Source organism: Ornithorhynchus anatinus, chromosome X3 (assembly GCF_004115215.2).
Source record: "Ornithorhynchus anatinus isolate Pmale09 chromosome X3, mOrnAna1.pri.v4, whole genome shotgun sequence".
Taxonomy (NCBI): domain Eukaryota; kingdom Metazoa; phylum Chordata; class Mammalia; order Monotremata; family Ornithorhynchidae; genus Ornithorhynchus; species Ornithorhynchus anatinus.
In genome coordinates, this window is record NC_041751.1 from 17329739 (window position 1) to 17350870 (window position 21132).

At 50.5% G+C, this 21132-nt stretch overlaps 1 protein-coding gene across 3 annotated transcripts in view; it reads left to right on the forward strand.

The window, feature by feature from the left end:
* LOC100078953 (cadherin-6-like) overlaps nucleotides 1–21132 on the forward strand; it is a 59703-nt gene that overhangs the window by 31585 nt on the left and 6986 nt on the right. For 2 of the 3 annotated variants that reach the window (XM_039910644.1, XM_029053991.2), the window contains exons 3-8: nucleotides 9440–9734; nucleotides 12455–12574; nucleotides 13086–13253; nucleotides 14944–15131; nucleotides 17534–17787; nucleotides 18953–19089. In XM_039910644.1, coding sequence (XP_039766578.1) covers nucleotides 9440–9734; nucleotides 12455–12574; nucleotides 13086–13253; nucleotides 14944–15131; nucleotides 17534–17787; nucleotides 18953–19089 — 1162 coding nt within the window. Of the gene's footprint in view, nucleotides 1–9439; nucleotides 9735–12454; nucleotides 12575–13085; nucleotides 13254–14684; nucleotides 14749–14943; nucleotides 15132–17533; nucleotides 17788–18952; nucleotides 19090–21132 lie in introns of those variants that run through there. The other variant, XM_039910645.1, reaches the window with a different exon arrangement.

Below are 21132 nucleotides of genomic sequence, written 5' to 3' on the forward strand. Positions count from 1 at the left end.
TCTCTATCTGTTGCCGACTTGTTCATCCCAAGCGCTTAGTACAGTGCTCTGCACATAGTAAGCGCTCAATAAATACTATTGAATGAATGAATGAATGGGAGAGTATAATTCAACAGAGTTGGTAGACACATTCCCCGCCTGCAAGTTTACAGTTTAAATGGACCCAAATCAATCGATAGCATTTACTAGGTGCCTATTCTGGGCACAGCACTGTACTAGTCACACAGCAGACGAGTGGTAGAGCCAGAATTAGAGTCTTTCCGATTCCCAAGGCCCAGGGTCCCGCCACTAGACCGTACTGCTGCTTTGACAGATTCCAATATAGAGGTCACCCCTGCTGAGTTCACACCCAAATCAGAGAAAAGAGGTTCTTGGCAGGACCTGTTGAGGGCGGGAATAGCAGGGAATGTCACAAGCATGGCAGGGCACCCTCTGCTTTCTCGGGAAGGAAGAGAGGGGCTTTCGGGATGGAGGAAGGACTTCCCAGGCCAAAGCGCACAAGTGAAGCCACCTGATCTCCAGAAATCCACACATTCCTAGGAGAGAGGGATCTGGGCCACTAGTTGGGCACAGAACCTATTTTAGGAGGTCCCTTGGCCCGGCTCGGCCACTTGTCAGCTATGTGACTTTGGGCAAGTCACTTAACTTCTCGGTGCCTCAGTTACCCCATCTGTAAAATGGGGATTAAGACTGTGAGCCCCACGTGGGACAACCTGATTCCCGTGTCTACCCCAGCTCTTAGAACAGTGCTCGGCACATAGTAAGCGCTTAACAAATGCCAACATTAATGACAATAATTATTGCATTTTTGGTTGAGTACTTACTATGTTGAGATCCAAAGGGAAATATTTTGATCCTGATGGGATCAACCTGGGGTTAGTTTGGAGAAGCAGAGGAAAAAGGTGTGGGTATCCCTCTGGACAGAGCAAGCACTGAGCGGGATAGGACTCCCTCCGGGCAAAATGAGCACTGAGTGGGATCGGCCTCCCTCCGGATGAAGCGAGCCCTGAGAGGGATTGGCCTCCCTCTAGACGAAGCGAGCACTGAGCTGGATCGGCCTCCCTCCGGACAAAGCGAGCACTGAGCAGAATCGGCCTCCCACTGGATAAAGCAAACATTGAGCAGGATTGGCCCGTCTCCCGACAAAACAAGCATTAAGCAGAATCAGCCTCCCTCCAGACAAAGCAAGCACTGAGCAACCTCGGCCTCCCCCCAGACAAAAAAACACTATCACAGCCTCCCGCAGAGAGGAGACAGCCCAAGTCCAACTCTTGGCCCTAAGGTCAAATCCAAGAGGCATTCTGGGAAGCAGCATGGCCTAAAGGATAGAGAGCGGGCATGGGAGTCAAAAGGACTTGTGTACTAATCCCGGCTCTGCCACTTGTCTGCTGTGTGACCTTGGGGAAGTTACTTCACTTCTCTGTGCATCAGTTACCTCATCTGTAAAATGGGATTAAGACTGTGATCCCCATGTGGGACAAGGGCTGTGTCCAACCCGATTAGCTTGTGTCCACCCCGGCACTTAGTACAGTGCCTTGTACATAGTAACAGCTTAACAGATACCCTAATTATTATCATCATAGCAATCTGGACTAGAGGTCCCACGAAGTATTCAGGTGGGACCAGACCCGTCTCGAACAAAGACCACCATCGCCTCTCTGCTAAGGAAAGGTGGGTCCAGCTGAACACAAGCTTCTGGGGGGGGGCGGATTCTGGGTAACAGGCCACAGGAGCCCTGTCCACTGGGGTGAAAGGGTCAGTGGCCCCCAAGGCCACCTGAGCAGGCCCTGACTTGGCCCAGCTCGACTGTCACGTTTCCAGCTGGAGAGGAAGTTTGCTGGCCAGTTGGCTCATTTAATAAATATCCCAATCCCTAGATGCCTGCCATTCCTGGTTCTCATTGTTCCCTGAAATCCCTGCCCATGGTAGATTTCACCGAGGAACTGAGAGACCCACATTCTCCCCAACGTTGAGAAGAGACACGCTCTAGTGGAAAGAGCCCAGGCCTGGGAGTCAGAGGATCTACCTGTCAGCATGAACATGTCTACCAACTCTGTTGCACTGTACTCTCCCAAGCACTTAATATCATGCTCTACACCCAGTAAGTGCTCATTAAATACCACTGATTGACTGACCTGGGTCCTAATCCCAGCTCCACCACTAGCTTGCTGTGTGATCTTGAGCAAGTCACTTAACTGCTCCATGCCTCAATTTCCTCATCTATAAAATGGGAATTCATTACCTTCCTTCTTCCCCCTTATTCATTAATAATAACAATAATGGTATTTGTTAGGCACTTACTGTGTACCAGGATTGGTACTAAGCGCAGGGGAGTATACAAGCAAATCAAGTTGGACACAGTCTCTGTCCCATGTGGGGTTCACAGTCTCAATGCCCTTTTTAAAGATGAGGAACCCGAAGCACAGAGAAACTAAGTGACTTGTCCAAAGTCACCCAGCAGACAAGTGGCGGAGCCAAGATTAGACCCCATGACTCTGAGTCCCAGGCCCATGCTCTATCCACTACACCATTTCATTCATTCAATAATATTTACTAAGTGCTTACTATGTGCAGAGCACTATACTAAGCACTTGGAATGTACAATTTGGCAACAGATAGAGACAATCCCTGCCCATTGATGGGTTTACAGTCTAATTCTGGGAGAATAATCTTGGTATTTGTTAAGCGCAGCGTGGCTCAGTGGAAAGAGCCTGGACTTCGGAGTCAGGGGTCATGGGTTCGACTCCCAGCTCTGCCACTTGTCAGCTGACTGTGGGCAAGTCACTTCACTTCTCTGTGCCTCAGTTACCTCATGTGTAAAATGGGGATTAACTGTGAGCCTCACGTGGGACAACCCGATGACCCTGTATCTACCCCAGCGCTTAGAACAGTGCTCTGCACATAGTAAGCGCTTAACAAATACCAACATTATGTGCTGAGCACTGTTCTAAGAGCTGGGTAGATACAAGGTCATCAGGGTGTCCCACGTGGGGCTCACAGTCTCTACCCCCATTTTATAAATGAGGGAACTGAGGCCCAGAGAAGTGAAGTGACTTGCCCTCTGTCACACAGCTGACAAGTGGTGGAGCCAGGATTCGAACCCATGACCTCTGACTCCCAAGCCGGTGCTCTTTCCACTGAGCCCCGCAGGAGGGCGAGTCCCACGGGAGGGGATGTTGCTTCTCTAGTCATTGAGCCCTGTGTTTGGTACTGCCTCCCAATCCGATTACCTTGTCTCTAGCCCAGCTCTTAGGACAGTGCTCGGCACATAGTAAGCAGTTAAGACATACTATTATTATTATTATTGGGCTCCCTCTCCTCTGCCCTGATTACCAGCTTTGCCCCTTGTTAGGTGTATCTGTTGTGAGGGGAGGATTCATTCATTCAATAGTATTTATTGAGCGCTTACTATGTGCAGAGCACTGCACTAAGCGCTTGGAATGTACAAATCGGCAACAGATACAGTCCCTGCCCTTTGACGGGCTTAAGGATGCATGCTCGGCAGTGATTGCCAAGCAGAATCAGCTGGACTGGGCCTGAAGTTCTTGGCAGTGATTGCCAAACACAATCAGTTGGGTCTGGCCACCCTCCAGGCCTGGAATTCTTGACAGGTTTTGAGCTTCTCAAAGTGTAGGCAGCCACACCCATGCTTACAGTTTCAGCACCAGAGTAGGATTCTGGGGCCAGCCTCAGTTACAGGAAAAGTTTAGGGAGTAGCATTCCCTTCTGGAAAGAGTTGAGGCCTGGGAGTTAGAAGACTTGGATTCTAAACCTCACTCTACCACCTGTCTAGTGTGACCTGGGGCAAGTTACTTCACTTCTCTGTGTTTCAGTTATCTCATCTGTAAAATAGATATTAAATCCTCCCCCCTCTGATTTAGGTTGTGAGGCCCACGTGGGATGGGTACTGTGTCCAACCTGATCAACTGTATCTAACCCAAGGTTTGGAACAGTGCTTGGCACTTAGTAACCACTTAAATGCAAAAAAAAAAAAAAAAACCCCACACACACAAAAATCAGTGACTGCACACAGTTGAGGGGTGAGAAATGATCACTGGGAGCACCCGCTCCAGCCTAGGTGGTTTGCGGATTAAAGAATCTGAGAAGATTCTGTCCTTGATGTCCCTGACGTCCACCAGGATTTAGGCTGCCAAAGCACTGCTCCAACCCCCCAGGCACTCGGGAATGCAAGGAGAAGTGACTTGCCCAAGGTCATGCAGCAGGTCAGGGGCAAAACTGGGATTAGAACCGCGGACCTCCTGACTCCCAGTTTCTCGCTCTTTCTACTAGCCACACTGCCTCCCAATTCTATAACGTCTCCTTTTAGGAAACAAATGAGGGTTTCCTGGAGATTGATTTTCAAAAAGAACAACAAGACTATTATTACTGTTACGGGAATGGAGCTTTGTGTTGTCGACAATGGTGTCAGGCAATGCTTTAATGATGTTCAAAATAAATACCCATTTGAATCAACAAAGCCATTATTACAGAACAATTGTAATCAATTGTGCAGTTGAAAGCAGGTCTTTAGCATCTCAAGTGCCCCCAATAATTAAAGGTGCTGTGGGAGTTTGTGACTGATTCCTTGGGCGGGAAAGGAGGGAGGCATGGGAGGAGGCTGATTTAGCTTGCAGTGAGATATTGGTGGAGGAATTACCATTATGCTTTAGATGGGAAACCATTCTTAGCCCTCTATCATAAATGGCCTCCTTTTCCCCTCATAAAATGATTATTCCTCCTTCAAAGTCTGTCCATTTGCCACAACTGCTGAGTTGTGTCAGTGTCACTGTCAACTTCCCAGCAGAAATAGAAGGCTTGCCTTCAACAATCACCACACAGCTTAATTTCATAATTCATTCAGTTGTATGTATTGAGCGCTTACTGCGTGTAGAACACTGTACTAAGTGCTTGGGAGAGTATGATCCAACAATATTGTACTATTGGTTAAGCACCCTTAAGCACTCCCTTTAAAGAAGCAACATGGGCTAGTGGAAGGTGCACAGGTCATGGGATCAGAGGACGTGGTTCTGCCACTTGTCTGCTGTATGACCTTGGGCAAGTCACTTTATTGTGCTTCAGTTCCCTCATCTGCAAAATGAGGATTCAATACCTGTTCTCTCCCTCCTACTTAGATTGTGAACTCCCTGTGGGACCTGATTATCTTGCATCTACTTCAGCAATTAGTACAGTGCTTGGCAAAATAGTAAGCGCTTAAATACCACGATTCTTATTAAGTGCCAAGCACTGTTCTAACTACTGGGGTAGAGATGAGATAAACTAGGTTGGACACAGTCGCTGCCCTACCCAGGGCTCACAGTCTAAGAGGAAGGAAAAACAGGTATCCTATCGCCCATTTAGAGAGGAGGAAGCTGAGGCCAGAGGGATTTAGTAACTGATCCAAGGCAACACGGCAGGTATGTGGCAGAGCTGAGATTAGAAACTAAGAATCCCTTAGCGCTGACTATCTTTCAATAAAGTTTTCTCTCTCTAACTGTCCCAAGGTGGGTCTCCAGAGGAAGGGAACATTGCTCTGGGCAGCTCTGTGGCTCTTCCTTTCTCGTTCTCTGTTCGTACCAGAAACTAGACTATTACATCTGTTACTTTCGGCTCCTTGCAGCTCACGAAATGATCAAAGGTTCTTGCTGTCATCTATTAATCAATGACATTTATTGAGCACCTAATGCGAGAAGAGCACTGTACAGAGCATTTCTCCCTCCTAGTTAAAATGGGAACCCCACGTGGGACCCGATTATCTTGCTATCTGCCCCAGCTCTTAGTACAGTGCTTGGCACATAGTAAGCACTTAAGCAATACCACAAATATAATTCCCCATTTAATTCCCAAGAGATTCCAGTCACATCAGTCCAACAGCCACTCTAAGCAATTAGGTGTTTTATCCCCAGCCTCTGCACATGGAGACATATGTCTAGGAAGGATTCCTGAGGAGGAGAGTGTGTTGGAGGGTTTAGAAGGGCTTTGAAGATGCAGCGAGTGGAGTCTGGAGGATCTGGGGGCGTTTGAAGGGTTTTCAGGATTGGTCTACCACCAGCTTGGCTCAGAGCCAAGGGGTCGCCTCCCCATACTGGACCTTTGACCCGACTTGGAGTGGCAACCCGGAACTGTTCCAAAGACATTTCTGGATCAAATCCACCAAATTAACCACATATCCCATCCACATTTTGCGAGAACATGAAATGTATTATTGAGGGGTGAGGGAGGGGGATCACCATGTTTGAACGACTGTATGGCATGGTTCTGTGTGTGAGTGGTCCCGCGGGGTAGAGATTATTCTGTATGACTGTGGGGTTTCTGTGGAGGGTTACCCCATATGAATGAGTATGAGGGTGTGTATGTGTGTGGCCTAGACAACGGGGAGGTTTCAACCAAACCTTCTGCTCCTAACCCCGCAACCCTCCCTGTCCCCCAATCCTCCACTCTGCAGCCTTTAAAATAGCTCCACAAAGTGATAAATTGCCATTTTTTTTTAAATGTTATATAAGTGCTTACTATGTACCAGGCACTGTACCAAGGACTGGGGTAATTGGATTGCTCACAGTCCATCTCCCACATGGGGCTTATGGTCTTAATCCCCATTTTACAGATGAGGGAATTGAGGCCCAAAGAAATTAAGTGACTGGCCCATCCATTATGCCCTATCCACTAGGCCACCCTGCTTCCCCAAGAAGAAAGTGAAAAACCCCATTCAAAGAGCAAACTCGGATTTATTTCGGCCTCCCCGGGGCAGCCCATTCACTTCTCCTAGAAGCAGAGGGAGACAAGGTCCGACTGTGCCCCCACCTCCGGAGCAGAGCGCTGGGACAGATACCCCGCCGAGTGACCACTGGGAAACCTCATCGGCCACAGTCTACATGGAGGAAACAGGGAAGCCTTCTCGAGCCAGCAAAGAAGTCTTAGTCTCAGGAGTCTGGCTTCGATACACAGAGAGAGTATAGGTGTAAGGCAGCTTAGACCCAAACATTTACATCCCACTTCAATAATGAATCCAAAAAAACTCATAAATACCCAGCATACTCATATAAAAGACATAAGCATTCTTGAGGCCAAGCCCGAGCACTCACCCTTAGCTGGCTGGAGGGAGCAGTCTAGCTGTCACGGCTTGGGAGAACGAGAAGGAGGCTGACTCACCTGAATTTAAAAGCTCACCTGAACTCCTTGTAAGCTCCTATTGGCTAGTCTAGTACCTGCTGGAAAATCCCAACCCTCAGAGGGTTCTGGGAAATGTAGTTCCCAGGAGGGAGCCCATTGCAGAGTATGGAGACCTGGATTTTTTTTTTTTAATAGGATTTGTCAAGTGCAGGACAAGCAGCACTCTTCTAAGCCCTGGGACTCACAGTCTTAATCCTCATTTTACAGATGAGATAACTGAGGCACAGAGAAGGGAAGTGTCTTGCCCAAGGCCACACAGTAGACAGGTGGAACAGAGGGATTTGCACCCAGGTCCTTCCAATTCCCAGGCCCAAGCTCTAACCACCACTGGATTCTGACCCCCAAGCTCTGCCACTGGCCGCTGGGTGACGCTAGGCAAGTCGCTTTAATGATGGTGGTATCTGTTAAGCGCTTACTATGTGCCAAGCACTGTTCTAAGCGCTGGGGGGATACAAGGTGATCAGGTTGTCCCACGTGGGGCTCACAGTCTTCATCCCCATTATACAGATGAGGGAACTGAGGCACAGAGAAGTAAAGTGACTTGCCCAAAGTCACACAGCTGACAAGCGGCAGGGTCGGGATTCAAACCCATGACCTCCGACTCCCAAGCCCCGGCTCTTTCCACTGAGCCACGCTGCTTCTCAACTTCTCTCACCTTCGGTGTCCCGTCTACTCCTCAGGGATGTCCTGAGAGTGCTTTGGAGGTGAAAGAAGTAACAGATCATTATGAATAATGAAGTACAACGAGAGTGAAGGTTTCCACAGCCAGGTTTGGCCAGCTCTTAGCACTCTGGGAAATTGACTTGTTTTTCCAATTCCCCCCCGCCGACTCCTGTGGACACGGTAACTCACAGTGGCATGGGGAGACAATTCCGCAGCTAAGCGATGTGGTAAAATCCAATACTTAGAGAGATAAAAGCTGATTGCAGTTTGGGGAAGGAAAACCTAAGGAAAAATGTTTTACTAAAGTTTTCCTTTCAAAGATGAATGTCTCGGTGCTTTTTCTTTTTTAAATTTGTGCTGGCGACATTCCCTCCCCAGTCCTGTCTCCTCTCTCCCCGGCCACCCCTTTGCTCTGCCGCTTGATAATCATCTGATCGGGCCATAAAATTAATTTGAGAATAATCTTAAATCATTTGGTCCGGAAAAGGAGGGGGGACTGAGGCCATTGGGGGTTGGGGGAGGAGGGGTGTGTGTGTGGTGCCGGGGGGGGTACTAGGTGCACACTGAGGCTCCTTGAGCCCCCTCAACACTCTTCAACAGCTTAAACTAGTAGGGAAACAGCATGGCCTAGTTAGCACAGGCCTGAGAGTCAGAAGGACTGGGTTCTCACCCCCGCCCCATCACTTGTCTGCTGTGTCGACCTTGGGCAAGTCACTTCACTTCTTGGAACCTCAGTTCCCTCATCTGTAAAATGGGGATTAAGACTGTGAGTCCTATATGGGACATGGACTGTGTCCAACCTGGTCAGCTTGTATACCCTTAGTACAGTATATGGCACACAGCGAGCACTTAAAAACTACCGTTTAAAAAAAGAGGAGGGACCTGGTAGTTGGGAGGCCTGGGTTCTAAACCTGGCTCTGCCACTTGCCTCCTGCGTGACTGGGTAGCTCCCTTAACTTCTCTGTACCTCTGTTCCTCATCTCTAAAATGGGGATTAAATATCCGTTCTCCCACCCCCTTCAAACTTGAGCCCCCTTTGGGGCGGGACTGTCCAACCTAGTTATCTGGTGTCCCATCGGAGAGGTCTCTCCAAGGCGACGCTCTCTCCTGTTAGGGTGAGTGTTTCTGAGAGGGAATCTCTGGCACATCATGCTCACGAAAGTGCAGCCGGGCCCCTTTTCCAGCCTTCCGATTCGGGGCGGCAACGCTCACACCCCAGTGGTGAAGAGGGGGGAGGGCGTGTCCCACAACAGATGGGGCGAGGGCTGTAGTAGGGCCCTGTACTCAGTGACCCACAGTGTGAGGCAGCTGATAGGGAGAATGGGTGCCACGTGTGGTCCAAGAGCAGACTATTTCTGGGACCTTGACAGCCGCAGTCATTTAGTCATTCAGTTGCTAGTATTTATTGAACACTCACTGTGTGTAGAGCACTGTACTAAGCGCTTGAGAGAGTACAACAGCTCAACAGACAAATAGTTGTACAGCGCTGGTACCCTCCCAAGAGCTCAGAACAGCGTTCTGCGCACATCAAGTGCTCGACCAATGCCATCGATCGATCGACGGACGGGTCCCCGACGGTGACTCCGCTTCGCTCCGTCTTTCCTCCCAGTTGCACTCGGACCAGGATCGAGGGGACGGGTCTCTGAAGTACATCCTCTCGGGGGACGGGGCGGGGGACCTCTTCATCATCAACGAGAACACGGGGGACATCCAGGCCACGCGCAGGCTGGACCGCGAAGAAAAGCCAGTCTACGTCCTGCGGGCGCAGGCCGTCAACAGGAGGACGGGGAGGCCGGTGGAGCCCGAGTCCGAGTTCGTCATCAAGATCCATGACATCAACGACAACGAGCCGCTGTTCTCGGAGGACGTGTACACGGCCACCGTGCCCGAGATGGCCGACCTCGGTGAGCGAGTGGGAGCGCTTGGGGGAGCCTGACTGCTGGGTGGGGAAGCAGATGGCCTGGTGGAAACAGCCCGGGCCGGGCAGTTGGGGGACCTGGATTCTAATCCCGGTTCTGCCACTTCACCGCTGTGTGACTTCAGGCAAGTCGCTACACTTCTCTGTTCCTCAGTTTCCTCATCTGTAGAATGGGGATCGAAAACCTGTTCTCCACCCCCTTAGACTGGGCGTGAGCCCTGTGTGGGACAGGGACTGTGTCCGGTCTGATTATCTTGGATCTACTCCATTGCTTAGTTCAACATTTGTCACGTTGTAAGTGCTAACGATTATTACTACTACCATCACTGTTATTGTTATTTTAGTAAGCACTTCCGAGGTGCCGAGCATCACGCCAAGCACTGGGATCAACACAAGACAACCAGATCGGATACAGTCCCCATCCCCTCAGGGCCCACCATCCAAGAGAGAGGGAGGCCAGGTATCCCATCCCCATTTTACAGATGAAGAAACCAAGGCCCCGGGGGAACCTGCGCAAGGCCGCGTGCCAGGCCAGTGGCAGAGCTGGGATTAGAACCCAGGTCTTCTGACTCCCAGTTTCCTGCTCTTTCCATAAGGCCCCACTTCCTCCCTACTTCCCTCTTGCCTACTATGTGTCAGCACGGTGATCAGCACTGGGGTTGATACAAGATAATCAGTTGGATACAGTCCTGTCCCTCACAGAGCTCACAGCCTAAGAAGAAGAAATGCATGGAACATATCCCCATGTTATAGATGAGGAATCTGAGACTCAGAGAGGTGAAGTGACCTGCCCAAGGTCACCCAGCAGGTCAGTGGCAGAGCTGGGTCTCCCGGCTCCCGGGCCAGAGCCCGTCTCACTAGGCCACGCTCAGAGACTCCTCCGAGGAACCGGTCCTCACTCTGCCTCCCTGCCCCACCTCCGATTACTAGTACACCCCCAAAGGACCCTCGCCAATCCATCCATCCATCCATCCGTCAGATGTATTAGAGGAGTCCTGAGCTTTGGGCTTTTGTTCCAGGTTTTCTTTTGCCTTCTTCTCTGGGGAAGTCTTGGGGAGTGCAGAGCATTTTTAATCTGGACCAGGGTGTCCGGCCCCGACAGCTGCCTTAATTAAATACAGTTTTCAAGAGCATCAAAGGAAGCTTTAACAAAACCTCAAGCAATATGCAAATGCCGGGCAGATTCTTCACTAATTGGCGGAAGTTAAGGAAAGGAGGCTCTACCACCCACCTCCATCTCCCTCCTTTGGCTGGGCCGGCTCGGGGGCGAGGGGGAGTGGGATCTGATTGACGGGGGCTCACAACTTCTGCTTACAACTCTGACAGTCTATTGGAAGACTCCCACGATGGATTCAGTACACTTGCGTGAAGAAAGATCTGGCCTTGGCTCTGCCTGTCCCTCCGTCAGGCCCGCTCTCTGATCTGTTTGGGAGCCCCGAAGCCTGATGGGAAATTCCATTCTCACGTACGGTGGCGTTTTCAGCCCGGGCCGGTGGTGAAAATCGGAACCATGGTTTCGGAGAGAAAACCATCGTTTACTTGGGGGGTCTTGGGTGTGTCGAAACAAGAGTTATACAGAGCTTTAACAAAAATAAGGCAAATCTCGAGTCAGTGGATTTTCCTGCTGGGTGACTCAAAAACCCATTCACCACTGTGAACTCTGCTTTCTTGGAAATGCATTCATCGCACCAAGGGACAAAAAGAATGTGATTGACAGATGGGGTAGGGGTGGGGTAGGCAGAGTGCTTGGGTGGAAAAAGCACAGGATTAGGAAAGGCCCTAGTTCCAATCCCAGCTCTGTTGTTGCTTTTTTTTTTAAGCTATTTGTTAAAGTGCTTACTGTGTGCCAGGCACTGTTCTAAACACTGGGAAAGATACAAGCTAATCAGGTTGGACAAAGTCCCCTGTGCCTCATGGGGCTCACAGTCTCAATCCCCATTTTATAGATGAGGGAACTTAGCCCAGAGAAGTAAAGTGACTTGCCCAAGGTCACACAGCAGACAAGTGGCAGAGCCGGGAATAGAACCCAGGTCCTTCTGACTCCCAGGCCCGTGCTCAATCCACTAGGCCGTGCTGCTTCTCCGTGCTGCTGATCTGCTGTGTAACCTCAGGTAAGTCACTTAACCATCCTGGGCAACATTTCCTTGTATATAAAATGAGGATAAAATAGATTGTGAATTTCAGACGAGGAACAGCTGGGAAGAATATCTAACTACATTGGGCTGAATTGGTTTTCATCTGATTTAAAAGCAGATTAGTTGCCTGGGAACAACCAGTCAATTTCACACTCACGGACCCCAAGGGAGGGGACTTGCTTGCCTCATTTAAACGTGCCTCAGTTAGCCTCATACATGGAGATTGCTAGACAGTAAACACCTTGAAGTCAGGGATCGTGTCTTCTAACCCTAGGAACTCTCCTAAGAGCTTAGTACAGTGCTCAAAACAGAGTGGGTGCTCAATGAATGCAATTGATGGACTGGTGGAGCAGAAAGGGGTGGGCTTCTTTGCCTGATGAACTTCCCCAAGCGCCAGCTCCCCAGCTCCATCCTCTTCCCCTCCTGTCCCACCAGTTCATGTTCTCACTCAGGGTTAGGGGGTCCGGGTGGGAGGGCTGGCGGCCAACATTTGGGCAGGAGACTGGGCCCTGCAGGACGGACCAGACCCAGCCTCCGAACCCAGTGCTGATTCGTCTTCCTCTGGTTCCAGGGACGTTCGTTGTCCAAGTCACGGCGACCGATGCAGACGACCCCACCTACGGGAACAGCGCCAGAGTGGTGTACAGCATCCTGCAGGGGCAGCCCTACTTCTCCGTCGAGTCGGAAACAGGTCAGGCGGGCTCGTCAGCCACCGCTTCTCCCAATACGTCCGTCAATCAGTCTGTCCTTCAATCAATCCTATTCATTGAGCGCCTACGGTGTGCAGAGCACTGGACTAAGTGCTTGGGAGAGTATGTTACAACAGAGTCGGTAGACCCTTCCCCCGCCCACAGTGAGCTTATGGTCTAGAGGGGGAGACAGACATTTGTATAAATAAGTAAATAAATAACTTACCGACAGGTACATACATCTATGTGGATATGTCACGTCCTCCTTGCTCAGAGGAGGCACCGACGATGGGGAAATTTACCCCCGTTTGGTGCCCTTGTGGCCAAATAGGTCAGTGGCTGCTGAAGAGCAAGCGGCCCCACCAGTGGACAGTGGTTGTCTCCGGCATCGCACCTCCCACGTGGCACCATCTTGTACGGCCAAGTGGTTCCTCTGGCCATCGGCTTGATGACCGCGCTCCCGTGACGTTGCCCTGAACCTCCGCCTGCTCAGCCCGACTCTCCCATCCCTAGGTATCATCAGGACGGCTCTGCTCAACATGGATCGAGAAAACAGGGAGCAGTATCAGGTGGTCATCCAGGCCAAGGACATGGGCGGCCAGATGGGAGGACTGTCGGGCACCACCACCGTGAACATCACGCTGACCGACGTCAACGACAACCCACCTCGCTTCCCCCAAAGTATGCACACCCCCTAGGCCGGGTTTCTCTCCCAGCATTTCCGGGGAAGCCATAGTAATAATAGTGTTGGTATTTGTTAAACACTTACTATGAGCTAAGCACTGTACTTGGGTTCGATGGAGTAGATAGAAGATGGTCAAGTTGGAGGCAGGCCCTGTCCCACATGAGGATCACAGTCTAAGTAGGAGGGAGGACAGGTTTTTGAATCCCCATTTTCACAGATGAAGAAACCGAGGTACAAATAACTTAAGTGACTTGCCCAAAGTCAAACCTCACAGCCAGGAGAATCCAGGTCCTCAGATTCACACGTCAATCCTTTTCCCACTAGGCCACATTACTTTTCAAGACTGACCTTTCCCTGCGTGGGGTGAGGGGGGTTGGAGTGTAGGGGGGTGTATTTTGGGGGGTAGGAATGCTGACCGTTTGTGCCTTCGGGGCTTCCTTTCTCTGAGGGAAGCACTGATTTATTTATTCATTCATTCCCTTGTATTTATTGAGAGCTTACTGTGGCAAGATCTCTGGACTAAGCACTTGGGTCGGTACACTATAACGATAAACAGGCACATTCCCTGCCCACAACGATTTAGCCGGGCCACTGTAACTCCCGAATTGGTCGTTACTCCCAAAACAGGGTGACGGTTTTGACTTCAGAACTAAAGATCGTGAGCCCAGTGCTTCCAGGCCCCAGGCTCCTCTCTGATGGTAACTCGGGCACTTTGGGAGGAGCCCTAGATCTTCCAGGCCAGGAGGGTACCCCTGGTAGGGTTCGGCCGTAGGCACCGTTCACCTCTTGGAGCCGCGATGCCGTCGCCCTCAGTGGCTGAAAAGAACCGTGGCGGTGATGACACCACTCTCTAGTGGTTGCCATGAGCTGGGGCCCCTCCCCATGGCGCCAGCCGGTTCACGCAGACTATGTGGAGAGGATTTGGGTTGCTCTCGCTGCTGTTTTCCTCCCGGTGAAACTGACTCATGTTTCTACAGGGCACCTGCTTCTCTAGGTCTATGCTTACATCTGTACTTCTGTCTCTATCTCTATCTAGACATAGCTAGACACAGTCTGTCAGGCTAATTGCCAATATTCAGGCATCAGGGCAACGAGGGAATCGGTTTCCCATCTCTGCGGTGAAGGCCCGAAGCCAGGGATTGCACCTGAGTCCAGGTGTGCGCAATGGTCACGAACTCCACCTCCACCTTCCAGCGCCATCACCACCTGCCTGCTTCAGTTCCCTTTTTTTCCCCCCAGCCACCATCCTCTGCCCCTCACAGCCAGCCCGAGGGAACATCTTCACAGTTTAATACCCACAGTGCTCTGGTCCAAGTAACATCCTGACAGTTCAATACCCATAGTGCTCTCCTCCAAAGCCCCCAAACCCCAGGAACACTAGCGAAAGGGTCCCGCACAGGGTGCTGTTCCCTCCTATTTCCTCGAGAGCTCACGGGAAAGATGAGATGATCCCCAAACACTCGTAGAATTCACGTGGGCTCAGTCCAGTCGGTGAGAGCTTAGGCAGAGGCAGTCAAAAAAGCACACCATCATATTCAGTGGGTCTCCCTCTCAACCTCTTCTCCGCAACCCATGGCGCGACCCTGGCCCTTGGATTGACCTGGGGGCATGGAGGGAGACTTGTTTTCCACATCCTGGTGTCACACCAAAGTTACACGTGGTGTCTGTCTGTTTGCCCCACACCAGGCACCTATCAATTCAGAACTCCCGAGTCGGCCCCGCCGGGAACGCCGATTGGCAGAATCAAGGCCCACGATGCAGACGTGGGTGAAAACGCAGAGATTGAATACCGCATCGCCGACGGAGAGGGCTCGGACATGTTTGACGTCAGCACCGACCAGGAGACACAGGAGGGAATTCTAATGGTCAAAAAGGTCAGTTTTCTCCCCATCAAATTAAGAAAAAAAATGGAGCCTTTTTGCTTTAAGAGAATGCCTCGAAACTTTCAAGTCTCAAATTCTGGATGCTCTAGTTTCACAGGTTTGTCTTGGTATAAAGAATCTTATTAACGGGACATGTCTCTCTTCCCTCATTCCAGGCACCTGTCCCCTCCTGCCTTCACACACACACACATACACACCTCTCTCCCGCCCCCAGACTGTAACTCTCTAAGGATGGTTTGGTGACATTCTGGGGAGGTCGCGGGATAGCGGTTTAGTGAAGTCACTCATGGGAATGGGGTGAGTACGGCCGGCCAGGTTAGAGAAAGGACCTAAAATCAATTGGCCAGTATTTACTGGCCCTCTTGTTCAATCAATCAATGAATAGTATTTATTGAGCACTTACCGTGTGCGGAGTACTGTACTAAGCACATAGGAGAGGACAGTATAACTGAGTTGGTAGATGCAATTCCTGTCCACAAGAAGCTTAACAGTCTGGGGCGGGGGGAATCTTGTCTTGTTCTGAACCAGGGGCATTGGGGATTGGTTGAAGGGCAGCGAGAGACCACAGGGTGCGGCAAAGCCAGGATCGAAAAGGGGAACAGGCCCCAGAATGTCCCGGCAGCCCAAGGATGGGGAGAGAATAAAAGAATGAAGTGCCTAAATAATAATGATAATTTTCAGATTTATTAATAATAATAACGATGATGATGATGATAATGTTTGTTAAGCACTTATTATGTGTCAAGCACTGTTTTAAACACTGGGGTAGATACTAATTAGTCCGGTTGGACACAGTTCCTTTCCCACGTGGGGCTCACAATCTTAATCCCCATTTTACAGGTGAGGAAACTGTGGCCCAGAGAAGTGAAATGACTTGCTCGAGGTCACACAGCAGAGAAATGGTGGAGCCAGGATTAGAACCCAGGCCCTTCTGTTAAGTGCTTACTAAGGACCGAGCGCTGTGAGGAATACTGGGGTCAACACAGTACAATAAAGTCAGGCATAGTCCCTGACCCACAGGGGCTCACAATCTAAAGGGGAGGAAGAACACGCATTTAATCCTCGTATTATTTATAAGGAAACTGAAGCCCAGAGAAGCTAGACTTGCTCAAGATCACACAGCAGGCAAGTGACAGAGCCAGAATTAGGACCCAGCTGTCCTAGTTCCCAGTCCTCTGCTCTTGCTTTCAGGCCTCGCTGCCTTAAAAGCAGCAATGAAATTGCAGGAAAAAAAAACCAACCTAATTCCCACTCAATTGTAGCTTTCATTTTTCTTTCCCTTACTTGCAAAAAAAAATAGCAATTTAGGGAATAGCAGAAATGATGTGGATAAAATGCAATTTCAAGCCAGGTTTTATTTATTTTTATGGTATTTGTTAAACACTGAGGTAGATAGAAGCTAATCTAAGTAAAAGGAACTCCTCATTTTATAGATGAAGGAAACGAGGCCCAGAGACGTGAAGCGACTTGCCCAAGGTCACACAGCAGACAACCGGCAGAGCTGGAATTAGAACCCAGGTCCTCTGACACCCAGGCTCTTGCTCTTTCCACTCAGTCATGCTGCTTCTCTATGAACAAAACTTCGGAGAATCCTGAATCGAGCCATTAATGGGTGTATTTCCTGGACACCCAGGGAGGGCTGAGAACTGTACTGAGCCCTTGGCACAGTGGAACGGGAGCGAGATTCACATTCCATGCACTCAAAGAACTTACAGTCTTACAAGCTTATAGAGGGTATTTACAGGTACATGCAAAAACACACACACACACACACACGTGTGTGTGTGTGTTTTTCTAGACACCAACAGATGTCAAATGCTATTTATTGAGCATTTACTGTGTTCAGTGCACTGTATTAAGCACCTGAGGAAGCCCAGTACAACAGGGTTGGTAGACATGATCCCTGTCCTCAAGGACCTTTCAGCCTACAGTCTATAAGTGTTGAGTTTAGGATTAAAAAAACAGGACTAAGGGTAGCTGCTGATTGATGTGATTACGCTGCCGAGAATTAACCAAGGAAGATTGGAAGTGGTTGCTTCTCTTTCCTTTAGTTTCCTGCTGAACAGTCCAATAAAAGACAACTCAAGTGCAGAGAAGGGTGAGGATTTGCTAGACTGGAAGCTCCTTGAGGGCAGGGAATGAGTCTACTAGCTCTATAATGCTCTCCCAAGTGCTCAGTCCAGGGCTCTGCACGCAGTAAGGACGCTATAAATGCCCCGCCTGATCGATCTATTAACGGTGCCACGATCGATTGATGGCTGCCACATCCTGCATCCCATTCCCGATTCCGCTGTTTGTGGAGTTTTTCTCCATCCACCTGACAAGCATGGAGCGCCGCAGCCAGCAGCACCCCTCCCCATCCCATTCTGACCGTGTGCTTCCCCCCTCCCCAGGTGCTGGACTTCGAGAAGAAGAGAGCATACAGCCTGCGGGTGGAAGCGTCCAACCCACGCACCGAGTCCCGCTTCCTGCACCTGGGCCCCTTCCAGGATGCGACCACGGTCAGGGTGGCGGTGGAGGACGTGGACGAGCCGCCCGTCTTCGGCAGGCGCGCCTACATCCTCCAGGTCCGGGAGGACGCCCCGCTCAACAGCACCGTGGGTTCCGTGGATGCCCAGGACCCGGATGGGGCCAAGAACGCTGTCAGGTGAGCGGTCGCCGCTCCGGGGAGCCCACCCTCTCTGGGGGAATCCCGCCCTCTCCACAGGCTCCCACCCACTCAGGGGTTGAATGAATGAATGAATATCATCCATGTCAAGGATCCCACCCGCTCCGGGGGAATCCTGCCTGTTCCATGGGCTCCCACCCACTCAGGGAATCCCGCCCACTCGGGGAGATCCAACCTGCACTGGGAAGCCTGTTCACTTAATGGGCTCCTCCCCACTCTGGGGATCCTGCCTGCTCCAGGGGTCCTGCCCACTCCAGGGGCTCCCACCTGCTCCAGGCCATCCCAACTGCTTTGGAGATCCCACATGCTCCAAGGGATCACTCCTGCTCCGGGGGAGAATCCCTCCTTCTCCAGGGTTCCTGCTCACCGTGGGGATCCCACCTGTTCTGGGAGACCTGGCCACTCTGGTGATGCTGCCTGCTATGGGGCTCCTACCTGTTCCAGGAACCCCACTGCTCCATAGGATGGTGGCCTCCATAATGGGGCCAGGGGCCTGCTGGGGGCGCAGAGCGGGACTCACAGACCTGGAGTCATCAGCCACCTCCACGACCCACCTGGGTGCCGGAGCCGCTGCGGCGCAGACCGTGGGGCATCACAGGCCCCTCTGCAGGGAGTGTAGTATTTAGTAAAGACTGAGCACTCAGGAACTAGCATCCATCCACTGGTGGGGGATGAGGGTTGGCATTCTGGGGCTCCGGGGCCAATCCTAGTGCCCGAGGAGGGCTGCACCCAGTCCTTGTCCCACATGGGACTCACAGTCTTAATCTCCATTTTACAGATGAAGTAACTGGGCCCCAAAGAAGTGAAGTGACCTGCTCAAGGTCACACAGCAGACAGGTGGGGGAGCTGGGATTAGAACTCAGGTCCTTCTGACTCCCAGGCCCATGCTCTATCTGCTAGGCCATGCTGCTTCTGAGGTGCTCTATCCACTTCTCACTCTGCTTCAGTGTGGGAAGAACCCAGTATCTTATGTGACAGACACTAGGCCATATTCCATTAATAAAGTGGAGAAGAAGGGCGAGCCAAGCCAATTTTCTCTTGTCTCCAAATGTAATGGTGAGCTGGGGCCTCTCTCACATCACTTCACTTGCAAACATGATGAGGAGAGACGAGAGTGGGTCTCAACGGTGTCCTGCATTTTCAGGTATTCTGTTGATCGCCACACAGACATGGACAGGATATTCAACATCGATTCTGTCAACGGAACTGTTTTTACATCCAAACCTCTTGACCGGGAGACGCTTCAGTGGCATAACATCACAGTCATAGCAACAGAAATCGGTAAGTCGAATGGAAATCCTGCTGGAACCCTCTGGGGAGTAGATCGCATCTTCCGGATGAGAGTTTGGAAATCCTGGCATTGGTTTCAGACAACATGCTGGCTCAACCAGGGGAGCCCCAGGGAGAAGAATCTGGTTGGGGGGGGGGGACCTGGGTTCTAATCCCATCTCCACCATTTGCCTACAGTGGGACCTTGGGCCTCAGTTTCTCCATGTGTAAAATGAGGATTTAATACCTGTTCTCCCAACCCGCCCCCCCACAACTACGAGGCCCAGGGAAGATGGGGGACTGTGTCTGACCTGATTATCAGTGCTTGGAGCAGTGCTTAGCACATAGTAGTTAACAAATACCACAATGATTAACAGAAACAAAATGGTGTTTCTGCTTTGGAGACAAAAACACTGATAATGGGACTGACACCCTTTATTTAACTGATGGCCATTTGATGGGGTTCCAAAAATCCCTCATTTTAGAGGAGTCTAGAAAATAATTCCCATCCTTCCATTGTTTGAACAAAGTTTCCTATTTAGAAATAGAGTGATTATGTATTGGGGGGTGAGGCATTGGTGATTTTTAGAATTACCCTGAAAATTCATCTTGCAGGTTGGTTTGGGTTTTGCAGATAGCCATCATGTTCTGTGTCCACCTTATTCTCTTCCTCAAAATGGGGGGAGAGAGGAGACCGTCTACTGCTCCGCAGAAGCGATGGGCTGTCTGTCCTTCTTGGCCTCTTTCCAAGGGCCCGGGGACCTTGAGACCAACCTCCCACTACAGAGATTGGGTGACTCGGGGATGGCAAATGGCACGAGGTTGGGTGGCAAAAGAGGCAACCCTCACATTGTCCTCCCATCACCTCAAGTTTAACACATCCAAAACAGAGCTCCGACCTTCCCACCCAAACCTTGTCCTCCCCCTGACTTTCCCATCACTGTAGGCAGCACCACCATCCTTCCTGTCTCATATGTCCGTAACCTTAGCAATATCCTTGACTCCTCTCCGTCATTCAACCCACATATTCAATCCATCACTAAATCCCATCAGTTCCACCTTCACAGCATAGCTAAAATCCACTCTTTCCACTCCATCCAAACTACTGCCATGTAATACAATCATTCATCCTATCCCACCTGGATTACTGCATCAGCGTCCTTGTTGACCTCCCAGCCTCCTGTCTCTCCCCACTCCCATCCATACCTCACTCTGCTGCCCGGATCATTTTTCTATAAAAAGGTTTAGGACATGTCACCCCGCTCCTCAAAAAAATCCAGTGGTTGCTCATCCATCTCCGCATCAAACAAAACTCTTCATCATTGGCTATAAAACACTCTACCACCTTGCCCCCATCTACCTCACTTCCTTTCTCCCTTTCTACAACCCAGCCCATTCCTCTAGTTCTAACCTTTTCACTATGCCTCGATCTCCCACATCTCACAGACGACCCCTTCGTCGACAACCCCTTCGACGACCCCTAGCTTCCTGCCTCTGGCCTGAAACTCCTTCCCTGCTCAATTCCGACAGGCTATTATTCTCCCCGACTTCAAAACCTTATTGAAGGCACATCTCCTCCAAGAGGCCTTCCCAGACTAAGCCCCACCTTTCCTCATCTCCCACTCCATTCTGCATTGCCCTGACCTGCTCCCTTTGCTCTTCCCCACTTCCAGCCCCACAGCAATTATTTACACATCCGTAATGTTTTTATTTTTATTGTTGTCTGTCTCCACCCCTCTAGACTGTAAGCTAGCTGTGGACGGGGAATGTATCTGTTTATTGTTGTATTTTAGTCTCCCAAGCGCTTAGTACAGTGCTCTGCACACAGTAAGCATTTGATACATAAGATGGAATGAATGAAAGAATGAATGAATGGGATCTCCCAAGTGTCCTTTAGTGCCTTGGGTGGAGACAGAAACCTGGGTGGATTGGACCAAGTCCAGCCACCCTTATATCCTCTAGAATGTAAGCTCACTGTGGGAAGGGAAAGTTTCCTTTTATTATTTTGTAAATCTCCCAAGAATTTAGTACAGTGCTCCACACACAGTAAGCACT